Consider the following 27,963-nt stretch of genomic DNA (forward strand, 5'->3'; position numbering starts at 1 on the left):
TAAATATGCAAAAAGGAAATTTAAATGTCTTTTATCCTTAGCCTGATTCATATTTTTTTTTAGTCTCTTCTTGGGTAACATGCCTGACATTTCAACTATATGCTGTACAACCATTTCAGAGTAGCCAAGAATGCCGAACCTAGGTTATGAACCAATGGGCTCTTGGTAAGGACACAGGTCCTAGGTTCTAAGATTTAAATTCTAGCCAGTGATCATCAGATTAAACTTCATTTAAATCCACATATGTCAAATTGGTTTAATTTTTACAATAATGTTTCCTCACAAATGATTTGGCCAGCGTCCCCAAACCTATTATGTTATCACAGTATTATAATGTATTGACCTCGTCTGTTAGAATATCTTGTTGGGAATTTTTTAAGGTATTTTATTAAGATTATTAGGATTATTTGGAAGCATTACCTGCTAGTAGATAATGCACTGAGCCTACATTTTCATTCTCCCTTCCAGGACACTAGCTCTAATTATTGTTTTTGAGGTGACTGTTGATTTCTTTTTGCGCGGAGTGGTCACTGGTGTTAATGAACTGTGAGTCCTTGTTTCTCAGTCCAGTTTTCTTGTGTGACTCCAGCTATTGACTGGTCCTTTCTGATATCATTATAATAAGTACCTTTCTTAGGGTTAGTTGGCTTACTGGTTTTGTGCCTATTATACTACCTAGTATGTATGTGTATATATATATATATATATATATATATATATATACACATATATATGTATATATATATGTATATATATACACTATATAATTTATAGTCAGGAATTTAATTAGCAGATGAAACAACGTACCCACATATATTAGCCCCCCATTGACTATACCCCATACTGTTAACCCTTGGCTTTTCTCTTCTAAGTATTGTTATAAGTGACTGACCTTTCACAGACTAAACTTTTAGTCAACCATAATTCATGTTCCCCTGAATCCTCTCCCTCCTATCTCCCTCCTCCTCCTCCTCCTCCTCCTCTCTGTCTCTGTCTCAATGCTAACTCATCAAAAGTTGGCCAGCAGGAATCTCTAACTTGACTCCATCCTTTTAGTATTTTGGTTCTATCTTCAACATTCCAAAACCACGCTTGCATTCTGGCAACAACAGTATGTTCAAGTCTCGTTCCAATTTGTTCTGTGTTATTGTGCTTCATTTTACTGCTCCAAGACATACATCTGCATCCGTATCGGAAGTAGCATAAAATAGTAGAGAATAATCTCTAAGTCCAAACTCTGGGGACAAGGGGTAACCAGGAACATCAATGGTAGGTGAAAATACTGCTGTGGCTACCATTTAATAAGGACAGAGACGGAAAATAGGTGTTGTTTTAGCATCATAACTTCATGGTGGTCTTTCTAAATAAGATTATATATTGCTATGCTCTGTTTTTCTGAGAATCTGTAGTTTCATTGACCACTAAGACACTTTTTTTTTACACTGAAACATTTGACCCTCATTCTTTCTGCATGGGCCAAATGCACTGAAATATTTCTTATGCTCAGCTCTGTAAAGATCCCAAATCATATACACCTTCGTAGAATTGAGTTTAGAATTTCCTACATGTGTGTGTGAGTGCATGCATGCATAAGAATATGGATTTATTTCCAGCAGCAGGTAGTATCCTTTTATCTATCACGTATGGTAAATACTTCTTGCATTTTGCCTTCTCACTCACCAATAATTAATATCAACAATGATATTCATCTAAATTTCATTGTTTTTATACTTGTCTGAGTCCAATACTTCATACCCTCACGTAACAATTTACACCTTCCCTTTGGAATAATATTCTTATCCTAGTTCTCAAAATTGACAAGTAATGGATTTAAGGATGAAGTTACCTAATTTGGCTCCTGTATGATGGACAGAAACCAACGCGTAGGGACAAAATCAGGACGAGAAAAAGGCAGTTTTCTTTAGGTTAAAAAAAGTCAACAAATAGAACCGTTTGCTTCTAAGAAATCGTTATTTATGATATGAGAAAAACCTAAAAGATTGGAAAGAGTTTTTCCTTCGTTCTTTTTGTCCATTTCTGGTGTTCATCCTGAGTGATTTTAATACATCCCATTTAGCAGTACGTACTGCAGTGTTCCCACTGTCTCTACAGGTTAGGTTGTGACCTCAGGGGCACCACAAGCCAAAGAGAACCAAGCAGTGGAGTGGGAGAATGAAAAAGCCCCCCAACTGGTTGGGAGTTGGCGCAGATGGGTATGTGGGAGAGTTAAAGGACAGACCTAGAGGTACAGGGCCCAGATCAGACAACTTCGCTCAGGCTCCCGAGACATAAAGAATTTATGATCATCAGGAAAGAGGTAATTTGCTGAAATTCCCACCACAGAACCAGAAAGAAGGAGGGAGATAGACATGTGTGCCCTTCACCAAAGTGGCCCAGGAGATACCTCGTTGTGCCAATAATTTAACTGCAAATAACATACACTCAGGAAAGGAAGGCAGAGTAAACTGCATATAAGGCTCTGGTCTGGATCTTAAGATGCAATCTGCTTCATTTCCTTGAGGAACCACGTTCCTAATTCTTACAACCATTTGGTTAAATGTTGACCAACAAAAGCAGATGTTCTGTTGTGTTCAATGGGGGAAAGCTCTTATTTTCTGTTTCGTCTGGTGAATAGCGCATGAATCCACACAGAAATCTGCATCAGATGTTTCCATCTTAACCAATGACATAATTCCAAAAGGACTGCCAGCCAGGAGAGCTCCTAAGCCTCCCTGAAAAACTGGAGGAACTCATTATATTTTGCTCTTGGCTTGGATGGATGAAGGAAGAGAGGCAGGTGGGTCCCCACTGAGGCTGCAAATCACTTGCATTCTGGATTTAAGAGAAGGTTGAGGAAACCAGCAGCAGCTGCCCTCATAAGGGGTGAAAGTGTTGCTGCAGAGGTCCAAAACCCAACAGTTTTGAGTCAGAAAGGAGCTTTCAAGGAAACATTTTACTGTGGTTTAAAAATCCTTCGCTGTGAACGTGCTGAGCTTTTGTTCTTTCAGCGTGTTCTTTCTCTGATTTCTCAAGAAGACATAATCTAGTAAGACTGGGGTGCTGTGGCCACAAATCCCTGGTTAACATTAGGCGAGAGGAGCGTCAGAAGGAGGCAGGGGTGCCCGCCTATTACCGAAGTCCTTTAAGAGCAGGTGATCGATTAGATGTACAAAGAGCATTGCCAAGAAGAAAGCATCACAGTCTCAATTTAAAAAAACAAAACAGGGCTGCCTGGGTGGCTCAGTTGGTTGAGCGTCCAACTTCGGTTCAGGTCATGATCTTGCGGTGTGTGGGCTCGAGCCCCGCGTCGGGCTCTGTGCTGACAGCTCGGAGCCTGGAGCCTGTTTCAGATTCTGTGTCTCCCTCTCTCTCTGCGCCGCCCCCCCCCCCACCACTCACACTCTGTCTCTGACACCTTCAAAAATAAATAAACATTTAAAAAAATTAAAAAACAAAACAAAGCAAACAATTCAAGCTTTGGTTCACCTGTCTGCCTCCTGATGACACAGATCAATGATTTAATTGGTAGTCCTCTACATCGTCTCCTCAAATAGTGATTTGTCCCATTTATCATAATTTCTAAAGAGCACTAAAACACGGGATGCTCTTTAATAACATATATGGAGCTTGAATAAATAGCATAGTTCATATGCTTTCAATAGTCCAGAATTCCAGAAGTAGTGTTCTGTCGAACACACTTGGAAAAATACTTAACTAACGAGTCTATTTACAACAGAAAGAGTTTCATGGCTCCACAGCTAATGCATCTGAAAGACCAGGAGCTCAAAAAAAATTTAAGGCGTGAACTTAGGAAGCTGGAGGCATGGGTTTGGTCCTCTTGTGCATGTTTATTTTACAGGCAGCATAGTGACAAACCCACCCTGACCCAACGGAGTAAGAGATTATAGGCAGATTGGCTCAAACCCATCCCTGTTTTCCACCCACCATAGTATAGAAATTAGTTTAAACGTGTGTAGTAAGAATATCTCTATTAATTTTTTTTAAGCATGACAGAAATAGGCAGTTGAGGGAAATGATTAGGAATGCAGGCTTTGGAATCAGACAGGCTCGCTGTGAAGCACCTCGTTCACCCAGTGAACTTCAGCAAGTTACTTCGTGTCTCTCTCTCTCTCTCTCTCTCTCTCTCTCTGTCTCACCTGCCTCATCTGCAGAGCGGAATAATGGCAGCAAATTATTGGCAGATTTTGGCAGCAAAATCTTTTAGGATTTAGGAATCTCAGGTGGGATGATGTGCATTAAGTGCCCAGGACCGTGAGTCACCCAGTAAATGGTCAATAAATATTAGTTAGTATATATTATTATCATTCTCTCGACCAATAACAGCATTTTTGTCAACTGGGACTAAGAAGAAAAGAAGGAAAACGGAAGCAAAATGTCATTATCATTTGAGGGGGGTTGCATCTGCTGGCAACCTTTGTGACAATGGTCGCTAATTACGTCTATTCAGAAAGCTGTCCTGTTGGCCCTGTGGAGGGTGACTTGGAGGGGGAGGTATTAAAGCCAGGGAGGCAAGAGCCACGCGAAAAGACAACAGGAGATGGTATGAGAAGCATGTGGAGATGCCATTGGTTGAATTTGGCATTCAGTTTTGTATGGGCATCGAAGTTATGGCTCCGGACAGACCCTGACACTTCCTCACGCTGCGTGACTCTGTGAACAGTGATATCCTTAATGTGAGGACCACAAGAGGAGCCAGTCTTGGGATGTGGACGACGAGTTTTTGGTTTTACGTTTGCTCTTTTGAACTTCTGGTAGCAAATCCAGAAGAAGGGGCACGCCCTGCTGGAGCGTTGGCATTTAGCTCTGGAACTCTGATCAGAGGTCCATGTGGTAACACGGGTGGAGATTATCAGTGGGAGAAGATGGAAATCACACAGAGAGCCCAAGAGAGAACAGAGTGGCCTGAGTGGCGCCCCCAGGGGTACGGTATGTAAGAGACATTCAGAGGTAGTAGAATCAATGAGTGGACCAAGAGTAGAGTAGTAGGAAGAGAACCAGAGAGAATAACGTCCTAAGCTAAGTGAGCTTGAGTAAATAAGAAATTGAGAATAAAGATGGCACACCAAGTCTCTGAACTTCCCCCGGGACCCGGGACTGAACTTGAAGCCCTGTCTTCCCCAGAAACCTACACAGAAGCCAAGTTTGGCTGTCAGGGTACAGCTGTCTCTGGCAAAGGAGGTAATGTCCTTCTGCTTCAAAGCTGATAAACCTGAGCCGCCCATGTCTATGTGGTTTCCAAGCTATGTCTGCTCACTGAAACCTGAAGAGGGAGCGAGGCACGATTCCTTGTCAGACTGTCCCTGTGTCCTCAGCACGAAGCCTCTGGTCTGGCTGTACCAGGAATAGGAAGGAATGTCATGTTCATCCTTCACCCTTCACAAACTTCAAAATAGCAGTAGTTCAAAGCTAGCCAGGCTTCTAATAAGCAATTGGAGAGGTACCTAGACTCCAGAACTAGAACTATGTTTCCAAAGCTTCTGTAGAAAAGATCACCTGCATCAGAAGCGCAGAGGTGCTCATTAAAAGGGCAGATTCCAGGGCACCTGGGTGGCTCAGTCGGTTAAGCGTCCCACTCTTGATTTCAGCTCAGATTATGATCTCACGGTTCATGAGTTCAAGCCCCGCATCAGGCTCTGCACTGACAGTAAGGAGCCTGCCTGGGATTCTCTCTCTTTCCCTGTCCCCTGCTCACACACACACACACACACACACACACTCTCTCTCTCTCTCTCTCTCTCTCTCTCTCTCTCTCTCTCACTCTCTCTGAAAATAAATAAATTTTAAAAAGGGCAGATTCCACATAGCCGGGATGATGGCTCAGAAATCCGCATTTTTAGCAAGCCCTGCACATTATTCTAATGCACAATAAAGTTTGTGAGCCATTGATTGTAAAAGAACAGAAAATCAGTTTGAAACACCCAACAAAGAGCTCCACCTGGGAAAGATAATCTGAAGGGAATACATTTTACTCATAGGAGATAATCCTTAACAGAATTATGAGACTTTGTGAGAATTAATTGTGTCTAGTATCTCACTTTTCCAAATTATTTGTGTGAATATTTTCTCCCTCCCTGCTCTGTGTTTTCTGATTAATACATGGTGGAATGCTTTATAGTTTTTCCAGCATGAGAAATAGAGCAGGATGAAAATTTCCCATGCATTTTCTTCAAAGAAAAGCATTTTGGACTTCAGTGTTAAAAGGAAAAGTCATGAAATATTTTAATTTTTTTTCGTGGCTGGTGAGTTGTGTTCACCCTGTTCTTTTTATTAAGCACTTTTCAATGAATACTTCCTTTTTCTCAAGGTAAAAACTGGCTTTTTTTCTGCTGAAAAGCATCATTGTCAAAATTCGTTGTCACATTTACACTTTAGAAATTATTACCTGGTTCTCGTTAGTGGAGAAAATTAGAATAGTTTATGTTCCACTGTGTTATCCTAACCTCGTCCCCTTGTTTGTCAAGATTCTTAAGCTGGACATTATTCTGCGTGTATGTGTGTGTGCTTGCAGTAAAACATAGATCATGACTGAAAGGCAACTACTAGAGAATTATTATAAGTATAAATATTGACCATGGATATTGAAATGTTTATCCCCACCCTATGTTGATACTTGAAATCATACCATTAGAAATTAATTAGTTTGGATCTTAAAGGCATTTCAATCTTCAGGAACCTCTTATTAAAATAATAATTAAAAAACAGGGGTGAATAATCATGAAGGGCTTATCAGCCACCACACGATGAAGGTTTGGTTGATTAATAACTGAAAGCAGGATTGGTAAAGATGAAGCTAGAGACACATCACGGAGATGGGGACTAGGAGAGACAAAAGAAACCGCCATCAAATGTCACCTTGCTCATTCCCAGTCTCTCAAATGGGGCAATTCTCCCCCTTTCAACAAGAGCCTGTGCTGTGAAAGCAAGGAAAACTTTAAAAGACTTATCCTCATTAAGTTTTGGGACAGAAACCTCACCAAATGAGTAAATTCCTGGGGAAGATCAAGATCTTAGAGCCCCTTAATAGGACTAAAATAATCATTAGCCGACCGGAGAGACGAGGACAGCCTCTCAGCCCGAGGAAGAGGTATTGGGTGAGTCTGGCCCAGCACCGACCCTGCTTTCTTCTACAGCTGCTTGGAAATACAGATCTGGAGAAGGGGGCTTCTCCCAGCCAAGTTCATGCTCCAGGATATGGGAATAAGGTTGCAAATTAAAGATTAATTGTGCAACATGACAGATGTCTTTGTGAGGTATTACAACACACACTTCAGTTCATATGGGGAAACATGGACCCTTCACACTTGGTCTGACCTGATGTTCATCCAGCCAGGCCCATCTTCAGACCACTTCTCTAGGGGTATAGGACGTTAGGAAGTTGAACCATCCCAGCCAATTTAAACAACTGGTCTCTTTCACGTGAGCATTCCACCTCAGTGCTCCGGATCATCTCTGCCTGTGTCACATGCAACCAGAAAATGTATAGCTCAACTCAATTCAATGTCTTTTGGGGGAAAAAAAATGCACAAGTGCTTTGACAAGACATACAAAGAATTCATTTAAAAAGTATCTTTAGTATTTTCTCATAGGAGATTTTCTTAAACCTCTCCTTCCAAACAACTTCAGCAAATACTACTGAGTCACATCCCTAATGTAATAACAAGGCTTGATTTGGTCAAGCAGCGACTGTCTCCATATGGACATTGAGCTTTTGAAGGCTTCCTCCTCGGTGCGGCTCCGTGACCCACAGCTCCCCCACTGGTGGACCCAAGGTGGTGCATCTCAGTCATTCAACAGCGTCTCCTGAGCACCTGCTGTGTGCCAAGCAAGGTCTGGGTGCCAGAAACACGAGAAAGGACAAAGCAATCGAAACACTTGTGTGCATGGACCTCATATCCTCGTTCAGGAAAGACAGTCAATAAATAAATAAACTTAATATATAGATAGGAATGTAACAGAATGACGCATGCTCTAAAAACGAAACCAGTGGGCAATGGCCAAGGATAACTTGAGGCTGGGTTTTCCATTTGTTCGAGAAGGTATCACTGACTCTGAGGAGGTGACTGAATTCTGAGTGATAAGAAGAACCAATCCTGCTGGAATCTGCGGGAAGCGTTCCAGGAAGAAGAAACCGATCCTGAGATTGGAGCAAGCTTGATATCTTGAAGAACAGAAAGAAGGCTGGCGTGGCTTCTGAGCAAAGGATCGAGCGGAACAGGGTGATATCAGAGACAGAGGCAAAATTATGAGGGCCCCAGATTCTGGATCTTTTATGAAGTCTAGGGCTATGCATGACATACAGGAGCTTCTCAGAAGAGACACGAGGCGGAACACGGTGGTCTTCTCCCCAGGGTGCCCGGACTTTACGGGAGAGTCTCCTCTAGCTTTCCTTCGGCTGAAATTTGAAGACAAAAGATACAGTCGCATCTCCAGGCTCCCTTTAGATGCCAAGAAAGCCCAGCATAAAAATCATACAGGGCTGTTTGGAGGGCTAATACTTTGTAGGAAAAACCGAGGGCTGGGGATGGGGAGTGAAAGGGAATTACTCAATTTAAAAAAAAAAAAAAAATGCAGCATTTCTTCTGGAGCAAGCACTTGTATTGAAGCCACGAGACCTGGGTTCAAAGTGAAACTCTAAGTGTTCACATCACAATTTCTGTACCTCGGTTTCCTCACATGAAAAATGGAGATAATACCAGAATTTCAAGTGATGTTGTGAAGATTAATTGGGGGAAAAAAATGCCTGAATTAAAACATTGCTCGGAACGTGGTGGGATAGATTTTAGCTGCTGTTAATAACTATTAATAATTCCATGAAGTTAACTATTCACAAATACTAGTAACTCTCTGAAGTCCGGGGTCTTAACAGAGTAAGGCTTGGTGAAGAAAAGCGTGCTCATGGCCAATGGGAATTCATCAGAAGAAAGTTTTACAGCATCGCTGTTAGCGGTTAGTTGATTCGTTCGTTGTGGTGGTTTATAGTTCAGGAATGCCTCAGAGGCATGGGGGCCTTACATGTGAATCGTAGGGCCTCAGAAACCCTCTTCTTTCTCAGGATGAGAGAGAATGTCGCTTTTGCCCACTGTGGCTATGCTATCGCTATAGGGTGGGACCCGGAAACCCGTCACCCAGGGCCAAAGCTGAGGCCTCCTGTGCCACGCCGTGATCTGCTTGGCCCCAATACGGACTTCCTTTTCAAAACAAGTGTCCGATGACCACAGGTAGTAAAAAAAAAACCTGATCTTTATTTGTAACTCACAAGGAGCATCGAGGCCATTCGATTCCCAGCACACAACACTTTCAGATTCGCTTTCACGCTGCTCCTGCTCCGTGTTTCTCCATCATGTTCCACTCGTGTTGGACCCCATCCCAAGTTCTTCCCGAAAACTCTTTCCTGCAGCATTCATGGACTCTTGTCTCTGCTTCTGCTTCCTCTTCCCTTTCATTCTGTACAAATAAATACACACACACACACACACACACGCACACAACCTGGGTCCTTCCTTGTACAAATCTCCCACCCATTACCATCCACAAAGGTAACTAGTATTAAAGTTTGATGTCAATCCTTCTAGACTTTTATCTTTTACTCTGTGCTTCAATGAACACACACACACACACACACACACACACGCACGCACACAACCTGGGTCCTTCCTTGTACAAATCTCCCACCCATTACCATCCACAAAGGTAACTAGTATTAAAGTTTGATGTCAATCCTTCTAGACTTTTATCTTTTACTCTGTGCTTCAATGAACACACACACACACGCACACACAACCTGGGTCCTTCCTTGTACAAATCTCCCACCCATTACCATCCACAAAGGTAACTAGTATTAAAGTTTGATGTCAATCCTTCTAGACTTTTATCTTTTACTTTGTGCTTCAATGAACACACACACACACGAGTGTGTGTGTATACATGTGTAGATGTATCAGGCCCATGTACAACATGCACATAATACTTTTTAACAACATGGAGACATCATATGGATTTTATTCTGAAAATTGTGTGTCACTCAACAATGTACAATTGACAATCTGCATAGACCCGTCTTACTGTTCATGCCACATTGTATTATATTTGTTTAATATACCATAACAGATTTATACATGGTGGTTGTTTTTTATGTTTTTTTTTTTTTTTGCTACTAGAAGCTCTTTAAAATTTTACAAACCACCAAAGCCCCAAACTGTAAAGGTGTGTGCACAGTGTTCAACTCGAGGTGGAGGGTAGAAGATTAAGGAGAAAGTCAAGTGGATTGAAATCAGCAATAAAGCGACCATTCTCCAATACTAAATGTACTTGAAATTTATTCCCCTGCATCTGTAGGTAAATGTCCTTCTGTTCTTGAAACAATAAATCCCCATAAACTTCCCATAAAGTTTTGCAGAGGTGAAATGTGGGATTGGTTCCATCAGAATCCATTCAGAGCTTTGTTTGTGCACCTTCTGATCTGAATTTTAAAGCCCCTGTTTTTCCTCGGAGCCCCTGAGACTGAGAAAAGGTCAGAATGCAACACGTTTCAAAGCCGCTGTGCTCCGGGTGGCCACCAGCCTGCTGGAAATAATTGCTTTCAAAACCCAGATTGTGGCACCATCTACTCAGTTGCAAATTAGCATAACCTACGGCACCATGCAGTGGTGGTGACAACTGTTAGTGTAACTTTTTGTTCTATTCTCAATTCACTTTTAGAAATATTGAGATGCCCAAACACCTCCATTCTGGACAGGCTGTCTTTGTTTTCAGTAACCTCAGAGGCAACACTGAGCCCCAGACCTCTATTTTACAACTTGAAATTTTATTTTATTTTTTTAATGTTTACCTTTTTTGAGAGAGAGAAAGAGAAGGAGTCGGGGAGAAGCAGAGAGAGACGGGGACAGAGGATCCCAAGCGGGCTCTGCACTGACAGCAGAGGGCCCGATGCAGGGGCTTGAACTCCTGAACCATGAGATCATGACCTGAGTCGAAGTCAGATGCTCAACCCGCTGAGCCATGCAGGTGCCCTTATAACTTGAATTTTTTTTTTAATTTTTTTTTACACTTATTCATTTTTGAAAGACAGAGAGAGACAGAGCGTGAGCAGGGGAGGGGCAGAGAGAGAGGCCACACAGAATCCGGAGCTGGCTCCAGGCTCCGAGCTGTCAGCACAGAGCCCGACGCGGGGCTCAAACACTCACAAACCGCGAGATCATGACCTGAGCCGAAGTCGGACGCTCAACCCACTGAGCCACCCAGATACCCCTACAATTTGAAATTTTGAAGTGGAAGATACTAAGTCCAATCATAAAGTGACACGTCACACTGAATTTCACTGTAATAATCTATTCGATATTTCCTTCTCCGGTGTGTACCCCCCCCCCCCAGTATGTTCAATAAACATGCAATGAGGCCCTGGTGTCTGGGGTTGTGGCCTTGCGACTTCATTCGGTGCAAACCTCTCCCGTGGCCCCGCAACCCCTCCGAGCAGCTTCTGGGGAAATCGCTCCGCACTCCAGGCATCTCAGCAGCCCGTCCCTGCTCCCGTGGTCTGTCCTGCCCTCCTACTAATTCCCAGATTCCTCTGAAGCAAAACTATTCGAAATCAGCATAGTGGATGCTCTCACTTTATTATTCGTCGTGATCAATGTGACACGACGTAATAAAATTCCCGCTGGCCTCGCACCGTCTCAGACACCAAAGGGTGTCCTTTGCAATCCACTTGAATCCCATTTCACAATCCTTACCCCCGGGGGCGGCCACAACCAAAGCTGTGTCTCTGCACCGAGCCTCGCACCATGGAGACGACAAAGGATCGCAATGGAAAGTGCAGTCGTGCCTTCAAGTGTGTTCCTTTTATCCTTAAAAGTCTGAACATCTATCTCGGCTTTGCTGCATTATTTATTTTTACTTCGGAAATTATTTTCACTTAGCCACTAAGTGGAATTTGTTTTCAGGCTCGCTTTCCGCTGTGTTCCCTTCTTCTCGAGTATTTATGAGTTTGTTAGGAAATGGCAGCCCGTTCTATATAAATCCAGGCCGTCTCTCACACCCTTGCACGCACAAAAATCTGTCATTTTTCTAGGGGTATTAATAAATATAGGCCAGAAGAGGGCTTTTCGCCCTTTTATAGTGCTTTGGTGTTTCAAAGTGCTTCTGGATGGTGCTGTGTCTTTACATCATTAGGACAACCCTGTGACAAAGGAACTACTTTTTCTAACTTACAAATAAAGAAACTGAGGTTCTAAAAGCTTGCATTTTTCCACTTCCTCTTTGCATCATGGGTTGTCTTCCCTCTTTACTAATCCCGCTCCTGGAGAGGGGGAGGGCAGGGAGGGGGGTGGAGGGGGGGGGACCGTGTTAGTTTTCAGTAGGAAAACGACAGTATCTATGAATAGGTGGTGCGAATCTTTTTATTTCCTGTAATGAAAACAGCACCAAAAGGAAACTTTGATTTGTGTAACATAATTGTGTGACTCATATCAATCCATTACTCCGCCGTGTAGAGCAGTTTCCAATGTTCGCATCCACCATTCTGCCGAAATGGGAGGCTTTTTCCACATTTCACTCACCTAATGGATTTTATATAAAATCTGTTTTTCTATGGATGTAGGGCTCTGGGGGGTTTGTAGCCTATCAAGAGTTAAGGGCTGCCTCACGTTACAGCGTTCCCTCTCTGCACAGTGGCTGAGCGTGGCTAAATACATCGCAGTCTTTTACATTTGTGCTGTGACCATTCTTCACCGCAACAGGGCAGATGATGAAATGGGAGCTTAATGGTATTAGGGCAGGAATTACAATCGTAGGAAGAGAGAAAACGATAAGAGGTCGGAGATACCAAAGGGATACATTGTAAAGACAGAAGTGACACCCACAGGGCTGGCCCTCAGAACCATCGTCAACCACCATGAGTACCTGCTGAGGACCCCATGGTTTTGAAGAGGGCCCGCGTGTCAGATCTCTAAGAAGGGAACTGTTAAATGGGCCCAAAAGGCCAAGTAAATAATGCCAATCCGCATGGCCTTCCACCCGGCTAAATAACTCTTTGATTCAGAAACTTGAGAAGGAGGTCTCCACAGATGGTCAAGGAGTGGTGAGAGCTGGGAGTGGGACTATCAATGGTTCAGATCTTTTTTAAGAACACTTAAAGAACACTTTAAGAACACTTAAAGAACACTTTAAGAACACTTAAAGAACACTTTTTTAAGAACACATTGAACACCCACCTCTGTGGCAGGCTAGAGATTACAGGTAGGAAGAAATAGAAAATACAATCTCTGCTCTGTCAAGTTCCTAGCCTAGCAGAGGAGAGGAACGCATGAAAGTAATTATAGTAATACGGTAAGTTGAATGCAGAGATAGACACAAGATGTCATAGGAACACGGGGAAAGCGTGCCCTCAAGGAGGAGAAGGAATCAGGCCAGATGTAGCGTGTGAGTGAGGAGGCCGGGGAAGGGGAAGTTGGAGAGAAGGATAATCCAGAAAGAGGAAAGCACGTGAAGAAAGGCATGGAGTCCATACACAACAATGGGGGTGGTGGGAAGTCATGGCATCTGTGTGCTGCTGACCACACGTTCTCGGGAGAGAGGAGGCTGAAGAAGTGGGTCTACACCTAATACGCCATGTCCAGGAGTTTGCAAGGTATTCCACAGGCGTTTAGAACCATGAGAGGGAAACCATCAGCTGTGCATTTTGGAAAGCTCTCTCTGTTGGCTTTGTAGGGACTGGATTTAAAACTGAACAACCCTGGAGGTAGAGCCTAACGTCAATGCGTCATCCAGGCGAGAGGTGATGGCCTGAGCCCTGGCAGTAGAAGGAATAGAAGCGGGGACATACCTGCAGAATATTTCGGAGGTGCGGTTCTCAGGCCTTGGGAGTCGATTGGGCATGGAGGAATGACTCCCCTGTTTCTGGCTTGAGCGGTAGAGTGGGAACAGCTCCAAGGGGAGAATACTGCAGGTAGAGCGAATTTGGAAGAAATATATGTTCACTTGCAGTCATTTAGAGTTTGAAGTACTTGCAGGTCAAAGTAAAGCTGTCTAGTAAGAAACCCATATGTTAATGTTAAACTCATAGTAGCGATCTAACTGTATGCATAAATTTCGGAATCACTGATCTATGTGTGGTTAGTGCTTGAAATCGTGAAAGGGAGTGAAATCGCTCGGGAAAAGAAGGAAAAGCAGATTTATCCCTGGGCCTGACATGCAAACATTTAAAAGTTACACAGTTCCCCGAGTAGCCCTCCCATGGCCGTTCCTGTGTAGTACGTTACTTGTTAAATATTTTTAATTTCAACCTGCATGTAGTAGATATAAATTTGTCCTCCAACCTCCAGATGCAACACTCTTATTTTTGCTAAAGCAGACAGATCTTCCCCCCGATCCTTTGCTCACCAGGATGTGAAACATCCAAGCTTGCTACTCCCTCCTTCTTTGGAATCGATCACACAGAAACCTTTAGAGTTTTACCCGACACAGAAATTTGAATGAAGAGCAGAGGGCACGGATATTTGCATTACACACTTAGTTATTCATTTCTCCACTTCTGGTTAATAATTTTTAACTTTGAATCCCATTATATTTAAGATGACAACTAGGATGACTAATTAGGCATAACTGGTCGCCCCAATAAGGAAAGTTTGAGGGATCTAACACAGAGACTCTGGAGAGTTTTAGACCTGCTCCCCATCTCCAAATATCCAAAGTACATGGGGCGCCTGGGTGGCTCATTGGTTAAGCGTCCTACTCCAGATCAGGTCATGATGTCGCTGTTCGTTGGTTCGAGCCCCACGTCAAGCTTTCGAGCCCACGTTGAGCTCTGTGCTGACATCTCAGAGCCTAGAGCCTGCTTCAGATTCTGTGTCTCTCTCTCTCTCTTTCCCTTCCTTGCTTTCACTCTGTCTCTCAAAACTAAATAAAACATTAAAAACAATTTTTTTTAATCCGAGTACACGCAACTGTTGCCAGCACGCAAAATAAGATAAAATTACCTCCTTAGTAGGACTCTGTCCACGTGCACCGTTGACAAGAGTCAGCGTGTGAGTTTCCACAACTGATGAATTTCATCACATGATCAGTTTCATCACATCCCCCCATTCTCTGGCTATTGGTCAGCTCACAGCAGCGCAGGAAACACCCTCAGCATCATGACCTCTGGGGTTTTATTATCATATTGTTCTCTGTGGGACCCTGTCCCCATTCTTTCCCAAAGAAACCAAATGGCAAAGAGACACAGGGTGAAAAATTTACATTGTTGACCCCCAAGCCCTGTGGGTTGTTAACAATGGAAAAAGTTTGCTGGTGAGGGTGAAACTTGACGAGTTAGTAACATTCTACCTCCAAGCCCTTCATTTTGAGGTTGGGCTTGCCCTATAAAATCAGGCAGGGAGCTGAACAAAGCTACTTTTACCTTTCCAGAATGCACAAAATGGTTTAATTAAGGAAGTCCTTTTTTTCTCCCCATAAGGACACCTCTACAAATAGACTCAAATCTACATGCAAATGAAGCCATCTGGCTTATTGTTGTCAATAGCACCCAGCCCACGGTAAACAATAGAAGGCTCACTGCATAACTCAAATACCCACATCTCTAACCTTGGGGTCACTGAAAATTTTCAGAGTAATTAGACTCAGCGCTAGTATTCACATTGGAGAGTGCTTGCCACTTAAAGCAGAAGCGATAGCTGTGTTTCTTGGTGCGGTCCCAGTACGGGGCCACTGGATGGCTCTCAGGAAATTGCTGGACCTGGGAGCCAGTGGCGTCCAGGCCACACCCGCAGCCATGGCCTCACCAAACCACAGCCACGGCCGTAGAGCCCACGTGCAATCTTCTCCCTGTCTGCCAGAAGCCAAGTCTTCCAGCCACTTCCTGGTTACCTGCCCTCTCAGAGGGGAGGGATCTCTGCCGTACCTTCGTTCTAATGAGAGGATCCACGGTGTGTGGGTAACTCTGCTTTCTTGGGTGCCCGCCACTGCTTTGTTCGTCAGATTTTTATTCAGCGGCTGCTCTACAAAACCAGATGTCACATCGCCAGGGCTCAAGGTGACTCCCATGTGTGTGTCCTGAAGGAATTTTTTTTTAAATTCCTGAGGAGATTAAGCAGCGGGGAGGGCACAGGTTTGAAAGCCAGTGAGCAGGGAGCAGAAGGGTGAGAGGCGAACAGGACAGATGGCGGACGTGGGTACGAGTCTGAGATGAGTCCACTGGCTGCAGAAGTCAGAATTGGTTATGTCAGTTTAGCTAGGGGTGGTTGGCTGCTCCCCCTTAAAGAATTCACCCGCGGGGTAGGGAAGGCTCAGGAGGGGCCTCAGGGCTTGCTGGCCTGCTGTTTAAGGAAAGGAAGCTCCTTTCCCATCCTCCCCCAGGACCATAGGTGACACCAAAGCCATCAGTCATAATGGTTAATGTCCTTTTGGTAGTAGTAACGGCAGTAGTAACATGTGTTGAACACTTACGTTGTGCTCAGCCCTCTGCTAAATGCATTTCGTGGATTATCTTCTGTGATTCTCAGCACCCATTAAGAGAGGTGCCATTGTTAATTCCATTGTACGCATAAGGAAATTGAGATTGAGGGAGATCAAGAAACTTGTCCCAGTCACCCAGTGGGTGTGGGTGATAAAGCCAGACCCTGATGCTGGAGCCTGCACGTGGAACAGGCCACGGCAACTTCGCCAAGTGACAAGCCAGAGCAGCCCCCTGAGGTCGCTTATTGTCACCCCACCGTGCCCCTCCCCCAACTCCACGTCCTCCAAATGCCTTGCTCCTGCTGCTACCACCGTCACAGGGGTGTCTCCAGCGTATCACATGTCCAGTTGCTTCCTTACTTGAGTCCAGACTGTTGACAGGCAGAGGGGAAGCGAACTCCAACAGGGTCTGGAACGGAGTCCGTGGGAGGTCGGGTCCTGGTGAGGCTCACAGAGGACTGGTGAAGTCCGGGCAGCCTCAGTTAAACCCTCAGTTCACTTTCTCCAACCCTGCCAGCAGTTCTCCTGTCCTACCCAACAGGAGCTAAGACGTGACGGAACCACGTATGAGCTAAGCAGTAAACTGGGGGAAACTCAGCAAGGCTGTTCTGATTCCTCTCAGTGTCCCTTTGTCTTTCGAGGTGAGGGTGATCCTTTCCTCAGGGAGAGGGGGGCACCTCACATAAGGGTCTGTGACCTGCTTCACGGCAGGGCCAGAGAGTCCTTCCCGCACCAGCCATTTCTTACGTTCCCTTAGTTCAAAATATTCGATATGCTGAGGTGCTGTATTTGGGGGAGCGTGCCCTGAACCCCATCAGTTACGTACACGATGCAGTAATCAGAGAGCATTAGCTTCCTCAATAGCGACACAGGCAGCTTGAATATATTGACGAAATGCCTTTAGTAACTCCACGGCAGAATAATTTTCTGGAGTGTCTCAATTAGGTGTGGAAGCAGAATAAGGACTCTTCAGAAAAGCAAGGATTTAGAAAGTCGACCTCTTGCATTCCTTTTCTCAAAAAGCTACAGGAGAATGTGCCTGTGGAAATGAGGGTGTAGACCTAGAAAGAGGGATCGCCCAAAGTCATGGGGTCTTCTGATTTGGCCATTTAATAGCGAAGAGTACCAGAAACATGGTCGGCAATAATAGCAAGAGACAGGTCCCAGGACCAGAGCCGGGTGTCAACCCTCAGAAGAGCCAGTGGGCCTGACAACAGGAAGTCAGAGGCTGTAGGGGACCTCCGAGGGACAAAAAAGGGGCTGCTAGATCACCCGATGTGTGTGATGTTGGGAACACATGTGGGAAGAGTTTTACCGATGTGTTGAGTTATTGGAGAGAATTTACGACAGGTACAGAGAAAACTAAGCCAATGGAAAAAGAGGTAATTACTGATTCCAGAGGAACAAAAGAAATTATACAAATAAAAGAAACTATAATTATATTTTACTAGTCGGCTCATTAGTGAATAACCCAGAGCCCTAAAAATGTAAATATTGAATTTCGGTGGAACCCGAAATCTGTGAGTTGCTAGTTTGGGAGAATCTGGAGAAAGGGAATAGGCAGGCAGGCTTCTAAAAATGCTCAGTCTTTATCTTGCATCTGGGGAAGGTCAATCAAGTATATCTAAAATGCATAAATTAATAAATATCGACACATGCGTATTTTACAAACACAGGGATATAACTGAAAGAGTTAAGTGTAGGAGTTGTTGCTAAGAAATTGGGTTGGGATGGGGGTGGAGCAGGGAGTTGCATTTTCCTTTATCCCTTGTAGCACCCTGGGTTGTTAAAACTATGTATCTGTACCCCGAGGTCGGAAATTAAAACTAGGCTTGGGACGCCTGGGTGGCTCAGTTGGCTAGGCGGCTGAATCTTGATTTCACCTCAGGTCATGATCTCATCGTTCCTGAGATCAAGACCCACAGCAGCATTTTAAGTTGAAGTGCAGAGCCTGCTCTCTCTCTTTCTCTCTCTGCCCCTCCCCTGCTCTCTCTCTCTCTCTCTCTCTCTCTGCCCCTCCCCTGCTCTCTCTCTCTCTCTCTCTCTCTCTCTCAAAATAAATAAATAAATAAATAAATAAATAAATAAATAAATAAACAAACTTAAAAAATGAGAAATTAATCCTAGGCTTAAAACAAATTGCTGCTGTCGACCTAAAAAAAGGGGTAAATTGAGGCAAGCTCAAAACTGTCAAAAAGAGGAGTTTATTTAGGAATAGCAGAAGAATTGCGATTTGGTACACACAGACTGTAGCAAGCTCCAGGCATCTGTTGGGGGTTTGGGGAAGGCTGTATTTATGCACAGGGGATGGAGACAGAAGAGAGTTCAGTTAGATCTGTTAAAATAAAAAACAAACAGAGGCCAGCTTTGAAAATTCCCCAAGCAGAAAAAAACAGTCCAGTCAGACAAAAAAGAGCTCAATTCAGCTTATTTTTTCAGACCAACCCAACGTGGGTCATTTCTTGTTCATGCCTCTGGAAACCATAAGCAAAAATTTCCCAAGATTGTTATGAGGTAACCCCTGACCAACTCCTTATCATTTAAGAAAATCCCAACATTATCAGATTTCTGTAAATTGGACATTTATGGGAAATCAGCATGTGTGTCCTTATGTTTTATTTTCCTAAAAGCACGTGAGTGAGATTTTCTATTTTCTATCCTCCAGTTCCATTTTAAATTGAAGTTCTTTAACACTGCTCAGCAGAAAATATCCTTAGAAATTTTGAAGTCAGTATCCCATACCAAATAATCATTGGTGAGATTAAAGTAAATGGCTGTTAAAGAATTTGGATGAACAGGGTGCCTGTTGGCTCAGTTGGTTAAGCATCCAACTCTTGATTTCAGCTCAGGTCGTGATCTCAGGGTTCCTGAAATCCAGCCCCACATGGGGCTCCTGCACTGATGGGGCAGAGCCTGCTTGGGATTCTCTCTCCCTCTCCCTCCATCCCTCCCCCACTCGTGTTCTCTCTCTCTCTCTCTCTCTCTCTCTCTCTCTCAACATAAATAAAATAAACATTAAAAAGAAATCTTGGGGGCATCTGTGTGGCTGAGTCGGTTGAGCATCCAACTTCGGCTCAGATCATGATCTAGCAGTCTGTGAGTTCAAGCCCTGCTTTGGGCTCTGCATTTTCCAACCTTGCCTTCTTTTGCCTGTCCACACTACTGAGATACTACTCTTTGCCCTGCAATGAAATCTCTTATTTCCAACTTGGTATTCTCGTCCAGTGTCACTTGACCCTCTATAGCACTGACCTTGACAGCAAGTACAAATGGCAGCAATTTCAGTAATCTTAAGGTTAGGAGACCATCATCCTTGCAAATTCATGGCATTGTTCAATGAGGTCTGTCTGTAGGAAAAAAACAGAAATTAAGACATAGGTAAGAACAGTTACGGTGTGCTAAGGATGCAGTGTCCCATTGTCAGGAGGTGCTAAAGCAGCATTAATTTTTATTTATATTTAGTTAGTATCTTCAGTACTCAGGTTACCATAAAGTAGATCTTACCCCATGAGGACATCGCATGTGGAGTGGAATTAGATAGAACTGAGAGGAGTGGCTATACAATTACCCACTGATTTAACAATTATTTATTGAGTGCTTACTATGTTCTGGGGCCAAAGGTTATAGAGACGAAATGGTTTTCTCCCAGCTTTCAAGGAGCTTATGGCCAGTTGGGAATAATGTAAACAATAATAATGCTCTAGGCTCCTTGCATCATGAAGCACAATGAGCACTAGGAAAAAAAACAACTCATGTTATTTTGTTGTAACCAAAAATCCCAGAGGCTGGGCAACAGACTTATCAGAACATGCCTCACAGAAGTTCATCAGCGTCTGAAGCAGTGGCTCCCCACCTTTCTCATTGTCTACATTGCTCATTAACACTTTCATGCCCACATCCCCATAAACATATTTACTTACCAATTCTATCATGCACCACTATACTCATATATCATGTACATTATAAATATGACTGGGGGGCACCTGGGTGGCTCAGTCAGTTGAGCATCTGACTTCGGCTCTGGTCATGATCTCGCAGTTCATGGGTTCGAGCCCCACGTTGGGCTCTGTGCTGACAGCTCAGAGCCTGGAGCCTGCTTCAGATTCTCTGTCTCTGTCTCTGTCTCTGTCTCTGTCTCTGTCTCTCTCTCTGTACCTCCCCCACTCACGCTCTGTATCTGTCTCTAAAAATGAATAAACGTTAGGGGCGCCTGGGTGGCGCAGTCGGTTAAGCGTCCGACTTCAGCCAGGTCACGATCTCGCGGTCCGTGAGTTTGAGCCCCGCGTCGGGCTCTGGGCTGATGGCTCAGAGCCTGGAGCCTGTTTCCGATTCTGTGTCTCCCTCTCTCTCTGCCCCTCCCCCGTTCATGCTCTGTCTCTCTCTGTCCCAAAAATAAATAAACGTTGAAAAAAAAAATTTAAAAAAAATAAAAATGAATAAACGTTAAAAAGTTAACGTTTTAACGTTTTAAGTATGACTAAAACAGATCTTTTAAAGGATGGGTTTTAAAAAATAAGTAGAATTTCTAATGACCTCTGCCTGTACCACATGGCTCTCCTTCAGCACCACCTGAGTGGACAGCTCCACTCTGACACAAGTCCCCAGAAAGTCCTCACTGTTGCTGGTCAAGAATCTGGACTTAGTTCATCCAGAGACTTGGGGCATACCACAAGTGACAACTCCAAAAGATATCATGTGATAAGCCAGACATTTCCGGAAGGATGACTGGTAACCACCGTTTGCACCAGGCTCAATTTCCCTGTGAATATGTCAATTCAAAAGGCCAAATTAGTTAGAAGTTGCTTAGTGAGCATAGAATTAGAACAAATGGAATTGTGGTCTGTGGGGACCTTTCATCAAGCTGGAATAACTGATTGAACTGCCCTTCTCCTCTCCAGGGATATTTCTGTCTGAATAACCAGCCCTGGACCTCAAATAAATACTGACATGTTTTACTTTTAGCTTTCCTTTTTCTAGAATCATTTCAGACAACTGCCCTTCTGTTAATACATCACCACCTCAGAAAATGGGAATGCACTTGATTGGAATGAAACTTTAAAATGTTAATTACATTCACATCCTGGGGATTTAGCCTAAAGAGACAGAATCGCTTTGCTTCAGGCTGGAGCACGGCTGAGGACTTTGATTCTTGGGGCCCCTCTGTTGTTACAGGGCTCTCACCCAATTAGGATGAGCCAAATCCTGCTGACCCTGGGGATGGGGCTTCGTTCCTTCTAGAACTCTCCTCGATGGGAGGGCTGCAACTTCTAGTTTGATTTAGGTTTTATCTTGTGAGACCTTCATTCTCAGTCCACTGGGAAAGGTAAGCCCCCGAAGTCCCCCCAGGAGATATTCAGCCACATCTTGAGCCAGGAAGAGAATTCAGCCCTCGGATGATAGCAACTCACACATGTATCATTCTAACCAATATCATACCATAGTCTTCTTTCCCAAGAGGAAACTAGTCTACTTTTTTCTCCTGCTGAAAGCTTTGATATGGCAACCTAAAAAAGAAACCTCAAAACTGCACTAAGACTTTTAGGACCCCTTAAATAATAGATTCAATCCCCACCACTGTTTTACATTAATAAAGACATTTACAAACATATTTCGTGCTGACTTGCTGGTTATAAATTGCCATTCATTTATCTAGATGTCACTCTATCCTAGACATCTCTAAGAATGAAAACAAATAACATTGATTAAATGAGACATTATTTTAATATCTCATAATATAACAACATTATATATTTAATTTAAAATTATGGTTTATGTGGTGCCTGGGTGGCTTAGTCGGTTGAGCGTCCAACTTCGGCTCAGGTCATGATCTCATGGTTTGTGGGTTCGAGCCCCACATCAGGCTCTCTGCTTTCAGTGTGGAACACACTCCAGATCCTCTGTCCCTCTCTCTTTCTGCACCTCCCCCACTCTCACTCTCTGTCTCTCAAAAATAAATAATAAGACACTTAAAAATAAAAAATAAAAAAATACAATAAAATTATGGTTTAAGTATAGCAGTGCCAACACAAAAATAGTTTTATTTAAAAATAGCAGTTGAACTTAATATTGCATATGTGCATAATTTGCATGAAAGAAAGAAAAAATGTAGTTTATAAAAACTATTAGAGGGAACTTGATTAATTGTGTTCTTCGAAGGAAAAATCAGTAAAAAATGAAAAAAAAATCAGATGTGACAAGAAAATTTTCCACAATTTACTGACCTTGTAGGGTTTGAATTCAGCAATTCATGAATCAGGCAGCATCCGATCTAGCCGATAGAAAATATCTCTAGAGAACCATACAAAGCAAGTGACTTTTATAGACAGAGGTGAGCAGGAACAAGGAAGTTGCACTGGGAGTTTTCTGATTGGCTAAAGCAGAATTACTTCCCTTATATGGAGTGAAAGGAGGGCTTAGAGCCACATCATGTAATTTGTGCTGAGCAGACAAAAACCAATTGGTTGACTCGGGCTTTCCCTTTCTGGGAGAACAGGGTGTAGAAACTTTAAGTTTTGGGTTGCCGAAGTGAGGCTTAACATGAGTGACTCCATGTTGGGCCTAATCTGGTGATGTTAACATAAGTTCAGTACTAAAGGGAAAGGCTTCAGTAGCTATTTTAACGCATGCCCATGTATTTTTGTCCTTAGTTGTGATAGTAAACATACTCAGAAACGTGCACAATCAAAAGGAATTTCTCCCCTGCAGATAAAGTCAAGAGTCAGCTCTTGGTTGTATTAAATTCTTGGTCCATCTGTTCTAATGGAATGTGCATCATAGAGTTTGGTGTTTTTATTATGTCCTGTGAACTGCTTTTCTCCTGGGGTCACTGGCTACTATCAAGCAATGAGGGAGTGGTGTACAACCATGTCTTTGCCATGAGTTCAAGGGTAGAGGCTAATGGAGAGCCCTCAGGTGGACTCAGCTCAGCACCCCACACCGTCCTCACCTGGAGTCCCCAGGAAGGAAGAGGTTGGCAGGGGGAGACACTCCCTTTATGGCAACTAGCCTCTGGAGGTTTGGAATGGGGGCGGTGGGGAAATGAATAGCCTGGTCTTCTTGCCTTTTCCTTGGCCCCCGCCTCCCCCACACTGTACTCAATGTCTGAGCAGGAGCTGGTTATTCAAAGACAAAGTTGGATGAGAAGTAAAAGCAGAACACCAAAGACCCCATTCCTATTGTATCCCTCTAGGTCTAAACCAGATGCTTCTTGCACCAAACCCAAGCCATCAGTACGTATGCACGAGTTCAAAACATCACCCCAACCCCCACCCGGTGGTGCCAGGATCTGCTCTGCATTTTTCCCTTTATTGGCATTTACCCCCTAGGGTCCCTCCAAGGCTGCTCTTGGTAGGAACCCCAGCTGTCAATCATAAGTACAACATGCTCTTACACACACACATAGAACTTTCAGAAAGTTGAGAATAAGTCTGTGGGGATTTTGTGCCATGATGTTCAGCAGGATGAGAGGAGACAAGGGCTATTGCCAATGGAAATTTATTAAAACTTAAGAAATGGCTGTGTTTTCTATTACTCCTGTTGTCAAGGTATACATTACCCTGGGTTTTTTTTTCCTTCCACAGGGAATTATTGGAATGCTGCCTCTTTCCCAAACCCATCATCCTACCTGCACTTCTCCACTTTCCAAGGGGAGACCAGCGCTGACATCTCTTTCTACTTCAAAACATTAATCCCCCGGGGAGTGTTCCTTGAGAACTTGGGCAACACAGATTTCATCAAACTAGAACTGAAATGTGAGTATAAAGTCTCTGTCAACTCGTGAATGGCCTCCTCTCTTGTCACTTCAGGCCGGTCCTAACACTGATTATGTAATCTAATTGAATCCAAACATTGGCGGTTTCCTTTGTTCCAGAGATGATGCTGGAAGGTAGCTACACAAACGTGGAGAAAGACCTTGGCCCCCTGCCCTTGGGTTGCTTCCCCAGGAAGCAGGGACACTAAGAGGTTCCCAAGCAATGCTACTCAAAGAAGAAGATGAGCGAATAAATTGCTCTGGTAACATGGGGCAAGAGTTCATATTCAAAGCTTCTGTATGTGTATGTTTCTTTTCCAAGGAGACAGGGTTTAGAGGAGACAGAGGATTGTGCAAAGTGACCAGGAGTAAAAAATAAGATACTGGGAGGGATAATACAATAAGGAAAAGAGGGATAATAAAAGTGAAAATCTGTATGAGTTAAGAAAGTAGCGTAGAAACAGGATTGTGTCACGCGAAGAAACTTTGAGTTGGAAGCTTTCTAGCAGAGGCCTCAAACCCACACACCCTCCAGAGGTTTCAGTTCTGAGTTTATTTAGCTAAGGGTACAGAAACGAACCTCAGCAGAGTGACAGCAGATACTGCCTAGCTCAGCCCAGCTTGCCATGGATCCCAAAGACCCTCACCAGGTCATATGGTCTGGGGAATGCCATCTGTAGAAGATAGGGGTTCACTGGATATGAGAAGGTCAGTTCTCATTATTCCAAAGGCCCTATTATCCTTGGGGCAGAAATTCAGCTTCCGGAATCTACAGCCCACAAACTTCCAGGTTGGGAGAATATTGACACACGCCAAGCTCCTTGGCCGATCAGACCAAAAAAGTATCAGCACAGATGACAGACGTGACCAGAACGGGTACACAAACCCATTCCCCAGAAATATCTGATGGAACATTTCTTCTCTCTTTCTGTAGTTATAATTATGCAATATGGTCTTTTAAAAAGAGAATCTCAGGCAACATTTTTCTCCCATAATCCTATGGGATTCTTTTTGTATTATAGTGGACTGTGATCAGCAGACTTGGGAGTTCATATTCTCAGCTCGAAATCCAAGTCCTTAGATAAATTGCTTAATCTCTTTGAATCCCAATTTCCCGATCTGTAAAATGGGGGTGGTGATTTGTGGGGCCATTATGATAATAGAATATAGATACTCATGAAGCATTTCCTTCAGCTTCTAGAAGGTGTCAACATTGTATTCCTCAGGATGTTCATTATAAATCTAGTCTGAGCCAGATCTCATTGAAAGGGAAGACAGAATATTCTAGCCCTGGAATTAAAAAGTACACAAATAGTCAGGGGCACCTGGCTGGCTCAGTTGGTAGAGCATGCAACTCTTGATCTTAGGGTTGTGGGTTTGAGCCCCACGTTGGGTGTAGAGACAACTTAAAATAAAATATTTGAAAAAAAAAAGTAAATGATCATCCTCTCTTTAGAATTATTTTAAAGGGATTTTTCACTTTTCACAGTGAAAATTAATGGGATCAAACTATTTTCCGACTTCCACATCAGTAGGATTGTATTTTAGAAATACCTCATGGCAAAGAAGAAAATTGACAATCCCTATTTGAGTAATTCTGTCTGCTTCTGTAAGATGACTTAGATTCACCTTGTCCTTATTTTGTATCCCCATGTTTTATAAGCCTGCGCCCAGGTTGAAAAGAAGACAAGACCAAGTATAGACAGATCAAATGTTTCTATTTAGCACCTGAATAGTAGAATCTCAATTATTTCTGATGATGAAAAGTCTGCAGAGATGTTATCTAAGTTGCCCCAGTCTTTCCACAGTATGGAGACTCTTTGGCAGGGAGTGAATTCTAGCCTCGTTTTGCCATAGAATTCTTTTTTGTCCTAGTGTTTCCTTGCAGTGAAGAAGGGTGGGGACATTCAGACTAGAGGCTGGCCTCTGCTCAGAGTCCTCTGGAGCTTCTATCAGTTCTAAGGGTGGAAGTAAGATCCCTCAGTGGCAGAGATATCCAATGCCCATCACTATAGAGCATCTCCATTGAGGTGCAAAGGAATCTACGGGAGAAAAAAGGCAGGTGTCTGTATTTGAGAAAGCAATGGCTTCAAAGCAGACAAGAAGCGATGCTTTCATGAAGAACATGGAAAAAAAACAAACAAACCTGGAGGCTCGCCATTGCCTCATTATCACATCGCTCCAGACTCTTCTCTGCAGGATGCATGGGTGGCGGGTGGAAATGGAGCGTTCTTCCAGACACATCTCTCCCCTGCCCGATGAGGTGCTCTGCAGACCTAATTGTTGTCCCAGACAATGGCTGGCTGTCCGAGGAAGCTCAGGAAAGATGGTTCCTGAAGTCATCCTTTTAAACACTTTCTCTGCTGTTTTTTCCCCTTTAAGCTTTCTGATCGCTTTCTGATAGGAATTCAGATTTTGTTTCTCTGTTTGTGTCTCCAAGGAATTTTGTCACAGTTCATGCCTACACAGTTCATGCCTTCCAGAATAACATTTTTGTTAATTAACTACATTGTGCCCTCCTGTCAGGAGTAGAAGATTCTCGCTTCTAAGAACAGTGAATCAGTTACACTAAGTTAATGAGATACCATCAATATCTTACTGTGCAAGTAAAAAAAACATACATGAGAAAATTAGATTGATGTTACTCATTAGCATATTTTACAGGTAAAATTTTAAGACTGTATTTCACTGACTATATTTACTCACTCATTCGGTGAGTGTTTATTGAGTACCTACAATGTCCTATATGCTGTGCTAGGTGCCAAGGGAACATAGTCAAATTAAGCATGGTCTCTTTCTCTCAGAGGGAATTCAGAGATCTGTCTGTTTTGGAAAATAGACAAGTAAATCAATAGTTACAACAATAATAAAAATAGCTCAACTTAATGCATTCACTATGTCTCAGGCACTGTTCCATGGATTTTACGTAAATCATCTCACTCACTTTCCTAATGAACCTTTGAAATGGGCAGTACCATTAACATCTCTACTTTACAAATGAGGAAACTGAGGCATGGGGCAAGTAAGTTGCCAACATCCCACAGCTAGAAAGTGACAGAGCTGGTGCTCGACCCCAGACATTTTTTTGTCTGTCCCAGTTCATGGCCGTTAACACCAAACTGCGCCACCTCCCAGAACACATTGAGTGGCCGAGGGCACCTGACTGGAGGACAGGAGTGTTTCCAGGGAATGTCATGTTTTAATTAAGTTTTGATGGATGAGCAGGAACCAGTAAGGTGCAGAGGTGAGGGAAGAGTGGGGTTCAAGAAGGAAAACGTAAGAGGATGTATACACCAGTGAGTGAGGGTGTGTGGACAGAACCCAAGGACTCACAAGGGTACAGCTATAGCAGGGAGCCTGTGTTGGGGAACAGAGAGCTGCATCCAGAGGGGCCAGCATGGGCAGATCACTCAATGTGCTCCAGGCGGGGGACAGATGTGGCTTAACTTGACCCTGACAGTTACGGTGAGCGGGGGCATAACACAATCAGACTTGCATTCACCAGAGAGATGATGGAAAGGCAGACAAGAAGCGATGGGGCAGAGTGAATGTAAGGAAAGTAACATCAACAAAGGGGTAGAGATGTGAGAGACCCTTAGAAGATAGGTCCCGCCAATTTTAACAAAATGCCTGTGAGAATGAAGTAGAAAGGAAGGTTCTAAAATGAAACCAGTGTTTCTGGTTTTGATGATTGTGCATGTGGAGCACCTTTGACTAAGAAATACAGCATTCGAGGGCAAAATGCA

At 43.5% G+C, this 27,963-nt stretch overlaps 1 protein-coding gene across 1 annotated transcript in view; it reads left to right on the forward strand.

Annotated features, from left to right (window-relative positions):
* CNTNAP2 (contactin associated protein 2) overlaps positions 1–27,963 on the forward strand; it is a 1,378,773-nt gene that overhangs the window by 1,107,384 nt on the left and 243,426 nt on the right. The window contains exon 16 of the mRNA XM_047095265.1: positions 24,048–24,218. Coding sequence (XP_046951221.1) covers positions 24,048–24,218 — 171 coding nt within the window. The remainder of the gene's footprint in view (positions 1–24,047; positions 24,219–27,963) is intronic.

Source organism: Lynx rufus, unplaced genomic scaffold (genome assembly GCF_022079265.1).
Source record: "Lynx rufus isolate CCGP_SWC_20201006 ecotype Redwood Valley unplaced genomic scaffold, mLynRuf1.p SCAF_4, whole genome shotgun sequence".
In the NCBI taxonomy this organism is placed as follows: Eukaryota; Metazoa; Chordata; class Mammalia; order Carnivora; family Felidae; genus Lynx; species Lynx rufus.